The 10,381-nt window shown below is 40.7% G+C and overlaps 1 protein-coding gene across 1 annotated transcript; it reads right to left on the reverse strand.

Annotated features, from left to right (window-relative positions):
- Positions 1–7,855: 7,855 nt before the first annotated feature.
- On the reverse strand, positions 7,856–10,276 carry LOC133534025 (uncharacterized; the record flags this gene model as incomplete). Its single annotated transcript, XM_061873115.1, has 4 exons — positions 7,856–7,964; positions 9,141–9,415; positions 10,013–10,112; positions 10,157–10,276. Coding segments are annotated over 4 exons (562 nt in total), but the record flags the coding sequence as incomplete, so codon positions are not given.
- Between the last annotated feature and the right edge of the window lie 105 nt (positions 10,277–10,381).

Below are 10,381 nucleotides of genomic sequence, written 5' to 3' on the forward strand. Positions count from 1 at the left end.
ACGGAAAATTTACTCAAGGAATTTTTAGAATTTGATTATTGTCATTTTTAGTAAATTAGAATTAAATTTACGCGCGCCTCATTATAAAATATCAGGAATTAGTTCCAAAAATATAAAAAAATAGCTCTGGACTTATTATACAGCTAAAACTTTTTCAGTATCTTTTGTAAGTTTTTTTAGAGGATAAAATTATAACTACAGGAAATTCATTGAGTAAATACTGTAATTAAAAATACTAATATAGAGCTAATTATCCAAATCATGTTAGTAAAATTTGTAACAGAACTTAAAACTAAAAATTTAGTCGGTGTACTACCGTGAGTATTCTGTTTCAGAACAAACTAAATGAATCAAGCAGTAATTTGTTTAAAAGCAAGTTTGTTATCTACGCACTACATTAAATATAATTGGCTGCGTAGTTTTAATTATATTAATAATAGCGTCCGATAAGAGCATTTATCAGTTGGCAGCCCTGCCTCGTCGCGTGTCAACAAGTACTTTGACCTAAATGACGCATCATCTTGTTTACTGATTCACAGTGGTATAAAAGAAGCGGGGCCCCACACTCCGACGCCAGTCGGAGTTATTTTTTGCCGCTTACGCGTCACCTCGCATCGCTCGCAATATAGTGATGAAATATTTCTACGGAAACAAAGAAAAAGTACTTTTATCAAAATGTGAGTACAGATTTTGTTTTTCAATAAAAGTTATTTTGAATTTAAAATGTGTTACGATGATAAAGACAATTTTAGGATGGAAAAAAGTGATAATATTTGTATAGCTTTTGAAAATTATTTTTAGACATGAATTTCTGAATGTCTTTGTTAGAGGCCACTGGAATTTTAACGAGTTACTTAAGGAAAATGTAGTCAATATTTAAACAAGTGTTTTTCATTTTTTTCAGATGGAACATAAAAGTGATAACGTGAGCCAATTCTATGTGGTTCATTTCATAGAAAAACCTTTTAAGGGAATTGATTACTACGTATGTGTGCCGTACACTTGGGTGATACTGCATAAACGTGAAGAAAATATACTAGTTGTTGCATACCCAAAAAATGAAGATCCCTCCGTAACGAGAGAACGTGTTCTGAAAAAAGAGAAACACCAGAGTAGTGAAAGTGGGTGGCAGTTTTGTACAGCCAAGTTGAAACTTCAATCAGGTAATTCCGATTCAATTAATTAGATGTTGTATAATTCAGTGAGTAACGATAATAAACTCCAGTTGATTTTTAAAGTTATTTATTAATAATTTTCAATTCAAATGAGTTAGATTCTGATGTTTTGACTGATAACATCATTTGCAATAATTTAATTTGAAGCTACGTGGTTTATTTTTACATTTCAAGGTTGTCTGATGATGTTTGAATAATACGAGTGACACGTCGTATATTTGAAAATAAATTTTTGTAAAATAAACACTAAATATTTGGTCTACAATATTCTGATTACTTGTAATCAATTCATAATGTCTTAGAGTACCTCAGAAATTAATAAGAGTTCATGTGTTTTCCAGATAATTACAAAGATGCAGAACGTTGGATAGCTGAGAAAAAGAATCGAAGGTCTTCGGTACCAGACAATTCAGCTAAAAAAGTGCTTCCATGGGATTACGAATTACGATATGGTAGCCAGAAATATTCGTCAGTCTCTAAAGATAAATCTGAAAGGGCAGTAACGTCGCATCAAATTCCTAAGAAGCAATTCCCGGATGCTAAGGATAAGGAATCACTTGATGAAGAAAAGAAACAACTTTATTTGAAACGATTAAATTTGGTAAAAACCGAAACTGTCAAATCAACTGTTCAGAATACAAGTACAGAGCCAGTGTCTTCAACAACAAACCAATCGATTACTGTCGGGGACAAACAACCAATAGAAAATGCTGCTACCAACGATTCTCCGAAAACGGAAGACAGTACTCATTCCAGCAAACCAACCCATAGCAAACACAGTGAACAAGAGCTAATAATAGCTGTAGATGCGCTTACTGAAGTCAATGTTAAAGATCAATCACAACAGGAGCAGCACAGGGAAACCAGAAATCAAAATCAACTTGCTGCACCAAAGTCTCCATCCCCAGTCGAGCAGATTCCACAAAATCGATATGATCATCCAAAACTGCGAATAAAAAATATTCAGGATCGTAAAGCACCTTCCAACGATCAAGAACGAGTTGTTAATGTCTCAAATGAGAGGCCATTTACTTCTCAGCATCTATCGAGCTCATTAATAATGTCTGCTGAATTATGGAACCAGACTCAAAGCAGTAGAACAAATAAGCCTATTAAACCGCAAAACGCTTTAATTGAAGTAGATCCAACCAAACCATTACCACAGCCTTTAACTAAGTCATCAACAGCCAATATTCAGAAGGCACGTCAAGGAACATCCCTTCTTATCACGAATAATATCAATCGTTCTCCGGCTGCAGGCATGGCGATCAGCTCTCAGGATATCCAGCATGTAGCAGCAATGATTCCAGCACCTCCTACTCCAAAAAGTATTGCTAGTGTCACATCTCCTGAAAGCTATGTAGTAACTCATCAGCAATTCAGCTTTGTCCCCCAAATATTACAGCAAAATTTATCATATCCACAAGAACACAAACAAATGCGAGAACAAGATTTAGCTCAAAGACACACAGCACACAGGTTTGCTCCTCGACGTTTGGAGAATCATCCTAGTGAAGTCACACAGCATCAACCTATCAGACCACCTGTCAATAACGATCCAACGAACGTACCAAGTCAGTTCTATCAACCTCTGGACAACCAACCTCGAGTACAGAGGGTTGTTCCCCATCAAGATGCTCAACAACGCCCTGCAAGCACTTCTATTTTGCAAAGAAACAATAGACGAAGCCCAACCCTTCAAGGAGTGCAAAAGACAACACCACCATCTGCTCCGCCGAAAGCTTCAAAGTCAGTAACCCAAATGCTCGTGTATGCTCTTGAAAACTATCAATGGGATGAGCAGGAGCTTCAAGTGTTTTTAAATGCGATTATAAAGCAACAGACTACTTCAGGTGTAATAAATGGCCTTCCTAATACTTCAGCCCAACAAAACCATCCCCCACGCAGTCCTGAGCCAATGGGTTCATCCTACCAATCATCAAGAATTGAACCTCCACCAGTCCATAGAGATTTTGATCAAAATCTACATATGCAGAGTCAAGTTCATCGATCTGATGGAACAAATTCAACGAGGAAACGTGTTCGCTTTCAAGATGCAGTTGAGAGGGATACAAAACAAACGACAGAAGAAAGTGGGTGTTCAACAGACGTGTACATGGAAGAATCTATGTCGTCGCCTTATGGTACAGCATCAGATTCAGGAGTTGATACGGATCATGAAGCAATTTCTGGCTACGAAATGTCAGTAGACGAAGCCCATGACGCAGCCAATGATATCGAACAAACTGAATATAATTCAGTAGACAGATCACAAAATTCTTTATCGAAATTGGAAGTGCAGCAGCAAATGATGGAACAATTTTCTACTGTTTGCATGACACTGAACTCCTCTTTGAGAGGTGCAGCAAATATGCTCGATAATTTACGGGATTCGATCCGTGAAATTTCCAAGTCTCCCCAAACGTATTTCGATAATCAAAGATTCGACATGTCGGAAAATTCAGTAAGTCACGCACCTTCTTATAGCAATGTCATCCAAGAAGTCCCACCAGTTGTTGAAGAGAGACAAATTTCATCAGCTGAGAGAAGAAATTCTAGCAACGGAAATCAGCAGAACGATAGCGTCAATAACGCACCAGAACGAATTCATATGAAAAATTCCAGGGAGCATCCCCATTCCACACGTTGGTTTGTTCTACCATCGGAATACCATCCCAACAATACAAAATGGACGCTGAAGTATGAAGAGGGTATGTCGGGGGTCGTAGAACTTATGCCGAAAAGCAAAATTTATGTCAGGTTCAACGAGCTCAAACGTTGTGAACAAGTATCAACTTCGTGCGAATCATTAGCACAACTGATGTTACATGAAGTCTTCAATGAGAAAGCTCTGGGTGTGTGTGCATCAATGAGGGAAATAGCAAAGGCCCATTATAAGCAGAGTCCTGATGCAAGGCCGCCATTAGATAACCATGGATCTTTAGTCCTTCTTAATTATGTTATACAGTACGGAATTAAATCTGGTTGGAGTGTTAATGAAAAAAAAATCCTTCAATATGTAGATCATGAGATTAAAGAAATGCGGTTCAAGTATGGTTTAAAATCTAGATTTAAGTGATTACGGCGAATAAGTAGAAGTAGATAATTGTAAATTTTTTCAGAATAAGCTAAAGAAATTCGTGTAAATTGTTTAGGTTATTAGTCTTATTTTTCACTCGTTCTAGGGTGTTTTTTTTTATTTTTTTTTTTTTTCCTCAAGGTTGAAAAATTTTCAACGAGTTTTTTTTCCAGTCACAAACCACCGATTAGATTAAGATGTAATTTATTATGATTTCTATTCTAAGTTTGTTATTGTAAGTATTTTCAATAAGTTGATCATTTTGTAGATTTTTCACCTTCATCAAAAACTCTATGTTATTTTAATAATAAGTTGATCATAATGTAATGTTTGACTAAATGTTAATTGATAGAATTATTATTTTGCTTGTCTTGAGAGACTACAACTAAGACTGTATATAATTTAAGATATTAATTTATAAATATTATAAGTAAATTATTACCATTGTATTGTAGCATAAGAACTAAAAATCTTGTAAATTATTCGAAATAAAAAACTTATCGGTAGTACTAATTGAAAAATTGTTTTATTGAATGTCCCATGATGTTGTTTACTACAAGTTCTCTAATTTATGAAACTAAAGAGCCATCTACAATACTACCAATGAACTATACAATTAAATTTGAAATCAGCTTTCGATAAAGTAGACAAAGAGTTACTTAAATTTTATTTTTCGAAAAAAAAAAACAAATCCGTTTATTTCGATTCATAAAATAATCAGCAAACACTCACTCCGGAAATAGGATGAGCTGATACATTGTGAATTCCGGAAAAAAATGACCTTCGTATAGACAATGACTATACTTTGGGTGGTATGTCTAATATTCCGGTAAATTTGATGATAATTTTACATCGAATATTGGTAATTAAAATAAAATAAAACAAATTTTAAAAGAGTTACTAACTTTTAACATTAAAATTTATCCTGTATGCGTTCTGCTACTGAGTTTTAAGCTAATTAATATGAAGATTTTTATCACATACTCGGTAGCAAAATCGGACTATAGAGTTATGTCAGGTTTATTTGGGTAGGTATGTGTGGTTAACAGATAAAAACACTGATAACAAAATATTTTTTTTTTTATATATTATGAAAAACGGTATTTAAATAAAAACAATGCAATAAAAAGGGTTATTAGAGCTAAACTAAGGTGTGATTTCGAGCTTAGACCTTAATCTGTTAAACAAAGCCATTCTGTATATTTCATGATATAGGAGTTACAGCGGCAGACGACTCACCCACTGACAGTTGTAACACCCAGCGCCGGCTCGAGAACTCGATCAGGGTAGAGCGAGATTGAGTTTCGGCGCCTTTGATTAAACATTTTATACCCAAATTTAGCTCAAGAAAATTGATAAAATCAGGAGAAATAGTTCGGGTAGTTTTGTAAATTGGTATAGTTGTACCTTGTGATCTCTAGATAAACAGACTAAAAGTCCCCGAGGGGGGGGGGGGGGGGCGGCAGATTTTTGCTCATATCTTGAATATCTGTACAATTACTTCATTAATGAAGGTTTATTCATGTAGGATTTATTAATGGGGGTTTTTTTATTGATGTACCGGAGCCACTTTCACGACTTTGTCGGGGTAACTAATTTATACATAATATATTCGTGTCAAATTTCAGCTCTCTAGCACTAACGATCACGGTGAATGTGTGTCACGGCGGACGAACTGACAGACAGACGGACATAGCGAAACTATGAGGGTTTCTAGTTGACTACGTAGCCCTAAAAACGGCGACAAAATCATAAAATAAAAACTAGAAGAAAACATTTTTTTATGGTGGCTCCCCTACATCAAAAGTGGGGATGTTTTTTTTTTTCGGTTCAACCCTATAGTGTGGGGTGTCGTTGGATTATAGGTCTTTCAAAAGTAATAAGGGTCTTTAAGAAACATTTTTGATAAACGTAATATTTTTGGAAATAATCGCTCTGAAAGAAAAAAAATGTGTTTCCCCTCCCTCTACTTCCTCTAACTTCTGAACCATGGGTCCAGAAAATATGAAAAAAATCGTGAAAGTAAAGCTTAGCAAATACTTTCAAGGAAAACTATAGCGAACCTGATCGGTTCAGCCGTTTTTGAGTTTTTGCAAAAAGTTTATTTTGACGAACGAGTACCTACGAAACCCTACACTGAGCATGGCCCGACATGCTCTTGGTCAGTTTTTTTTTATGGTGATACTTTTGTCCGAAATAATTACAATGCTATTTGTACAGATATTCAAGATCCTCGAGGACTTTTAGTATGTTCATCTGGAAACCACGAGGTCAAATTTTACCAATTTACAAAACTACACGAATACTTATTTCCTCTGATTGCCCATATTCGGGTTAATTTTTTTGAGCTAATTGCAGTTTAATAAAAACAGTCTACGAGCTTGGCGAGCTATGCTCAGTATTGAGCATAGCTCCGTAGTTACTCGTCCGTCGCGTTTCAGCTGATGACCTGGAACGTCGGATTCAAGCTTCCGTTCGATGCCAAAAGCAAGGCTTGCGACAGAGAAACAAATTGCATAAATGGCCAAGTTTGAGTGACACCGAAGGCCGAGCTCCACATAAGACCTTAGAGCCGAGACATCCAATTGCAGCGCGCTTCTATGCAAGGCCGAAGACAGAGTCTCAGGAGAGCAGAGCTTGGAATTGAATCAATATTTCACTTCTCATGCTGCTCGGCTCAACTTCACGGGGCGCCGAATCCGACCGTCAGGCCTTATTTCTATTTCTAATCTCCCCTTCATGGCGCCCCGGCAACGCATGCACGCTTCCCGCAGTAACTACACACAACGGCATTGTTCTAGAGATTAAGGTATGAAAAATTCACCTATTTTTTTCTGTATTTTAGTAATGATTTCCCTTATCTTAAATAATTTAGTAGGAACTAATAAGACTAATACAGGAAGTATACAGGTGGCCAAAAATACGTAAATAAAGATTTTTTTCCCGTGCATATTGTTGGTCACATTAACAAACCTTTTAAAAAATAATACGTTTTGTTTCAGTTAAATGAGTAGTACACTCATTTTTAATTTTGCAAACTTAATAATACTTAACTTAATTTTTAATAATATGTAGCAAAGGATGATGTGTAATTAGAAATATAAAGTATTTTTGGCACCCTGCGAGTTATCAGTCTAAATTAGTAAAACCCGACTCAAGTTTGACAACAATCTGCGCTTGTAACATTTCAGTCTTTTCAATCGTAAGTTATTTGTAGTGTCGTTTTTAAGACTTCTAACAGATGCTTATTTGAAGCCGGCGGGGCTCGAGGTGCGGCGCCGCCCGCCGCGCGGCCGCCCCGCCGCCCGGCCGCCCCGCCGCCCCGCCGCCCGGCCGCCCGGCCGCCCCGCCGCCCGGCCGCCCCGCCGCCCGGCCGCCCCGCCGCCCCGCCGCCCGGCCGCCCGGCCGCCCCGCCGCCCGGCCGCCCCGCCGCCCGGCCGCCCCGCCGCCCCGCCGCCCGGCCGCCCGGCCGCCCCGCCGCCCGGCCGCCCCGCCGCCCGGCCGCCCCGCCGCCCGGCCGCCCGGCCGCCCCGCCGCCCCGCCGCCCGGCCGCCCCGCCGCCCGGCCGCCCCGCCGCCCCGCCACCCCGCCGCCCGGCCGCCCCGCCGCCCGGCCGCCCCGCCGCCCGCCGGCGTGTCGGGCGCTACATCGAACGCGAGCCGGTCTCGTCGTCAGACGCACTTTCCGACTCCGATTCGGGCCCGGCCATCCTGCAACACAAGATAAACGTTTTTTTGCTACTAGAATTTTTAAATATTAAAAAATAAAATACGTATTTCAGATTTTTTTATAAATCACACCCCATCCTTTGAAATAGTAGATGGAAGATTGTCATACGTTCTTCCATCATGATTACAAAAGTGAAATGCCAACAAAAACATTTTCATCTAAAATGTTGGCGAGACGAAACCTTATGGTTAGCCGCATATTTTGACTCAGGTTTAGTTTGTGAAGTTAGGGCTTGTAGAGTTTCAAGCTTGGCTCTTCAAGAGATCTGATAAAATTTTTGACAGAGCGAGCGTTATGGTCTCGTCTTGGCAACACGGTTGGGTTACTGAGGTAGATGTGAGCGTAACGGTCCGTTTATTACTGATTGATACTAGGGGGGGGGGGGGGGACACCGCGCCCGCGCCGCGTCGGTTTGCATGCATATACTACAGTTACACACTATGCGCGAAATTAAGTTTTAGAATGATTGGAAAATAGTACATTGTGCAACGAGGGGGGTAAACGAAATTTCGGATACGAGTGTGGTAATTCCCGATAGCCGCAGGCTGGAGGGAATTAAAAACCCGAGTTTGCAATATTCTTACCCCCGGAGTTACACACAATGTTTTTCATCACACTTGCGAAGAAAAATTTAAATTTTAAACGAAATAATTCTTAAATACGGTGACATATCAAACATTCGTCCGCCATTTTGTAATTTCTTGATAGGTTAGCATCGAGGGCACAGACCTATTCCGCATTCAGCCACGATTGAAAATTGTATTGTATATGTTTTCCGAGCAAAGCTCTCTCTCCCAGATATTACATACTAATAGGGCAAGTTAAATAAAAGCTTGTAATAACTATTAAATTAAAAAAAAATAAACCTCATCTATGTAATGGCATAAATGTCTTATATGATTTTGGAAGAGAGCTGATACTCTTCAAACTGCTGGGTCGGCTTCTATCAAACATAGCTTATAACAACCGCAAGGAAACTAGCTATCACGTAAAAAGACACATTAAAATCGGTCCAAGACAGACAAACACACACACACACACACACACATTATTTTTACGTCGGGGGTTAAAAATGAAAATAGCTGGTTCCAAACTGACTAAAAGTATGAAACCTTATTGCAATGTAGTTAAGATCTAGTTTAAGTGTTGTTACTCACTGCATCCGCCGCCAGTTCAGCAACTCGTCGCCCAGGTTGAAGGTCATGTTGCTCTTGACGCGCAGCCGCAGCGGTTTGCCCCGGGCGTCGGGGTCTCGCGTGTCGGGGCCGGCCCGCGTGTCGGGGTCGGCCCGCGTGTCGGGGCCGGCCCGCGTGTCGGGGTCGGCCCGCGTGTCGGGGCCGCTCCTGGCGTCGAGGCCGCGCGTGTGGAAGGCCCGGGTGTCGGGGCCGCTCGGCCTCGGCGAGTTCAAGCGGAGCTGCGGCGGTGAAGTCGGCTGCGAAGTGTTTGTTGTTATACATCCATACTCGTACTTTAGCTAACCCATTTTGCATGCACCGCGCATTATCGCTCCTGTACGATATATTTAGCTTTGACGACCGGTCTGGCCTAGTGGGTAGTGACCCTGCCTATGAAGCCGATGGTCCCGGATTCAAATCCTGGTAAGGGCATTTATTCGTGTGATGAGCATGGATATTTGTTCCTGAGTCATAGGTGTTTTCTATGTATTTATATATTTATATATTATATATATCGTTGTCTAAGTAGCCTCAACACAAGCCTTATTGAGCACTTAGTCAATTTGTGTTATAATAAAGTCCTATAATATTTATTTATTTGGACAGCGACAGCAAACTGGACATAATCCAAAGCCCCGAAGCTAGTTTTAGGACAGTAGTAACCGATACTTGGAGTCTATAACGACGCCGAGCTTCTTCAATGTACAGACGAGTTAACTTGGCCCGAGTCCAAGTACCTGCCTTTCTGCGGGTCTGCGGGTCAGAACCTGCCGAGCCAGCTCGGAGACGCGGCGGTCCTTCTGCGGGTCCTTGTTGGACCCTTGGGGAGTGCCTGCAAGGTCAATAGTAAGTACCTGTTGCGTGGCTTCATCGTACTCCATCAGAACCTGCCGAGCCAGCTCGGAGACGCGGTAGTCCTTCTGCGGGTCCTTGTTGGACCCTTGGGACCATTGCCTGCAAGGTCAATAGTAAGTACCTGTTGCGTGGCTTCATCGTACTCCATCAGAACCTGCCGAGCCAGCTCGGAGACGCGGTGGTCCTTCTGCGGGTCCTTGTCCCACACGTCGTCGAACACCAGCCTGGCCACGGCGTCGTGGGGATCTTTCGGGAAATGCTTCCTGTGAAACAGTCGACGGAAACGTAACTGAAAGGTTCACGACTACTTCTAACCTTTTTGTGTTTAATATAACAAGAATACATTGACTTTTGAATTTTATGAATTT

The sequence above is a fragment of the Cydia pomonella genome, unplaced genomic scaffold (genome assembly GCF_033807575.1).
Source record: "Cydia pomonella isolate Wapato2018A unplaced genomic scaffold, ilCydPomo1 PGA_scaffold_39, whole genome shotgun sequence".
Classification (NCBI taxonomy): domain Eukaryota; kingdom Metazoa; phylum Arthropoda; class Insecta; order Lepidoptera; family Tortricidae; genus Cydia; species Cydia pomonella.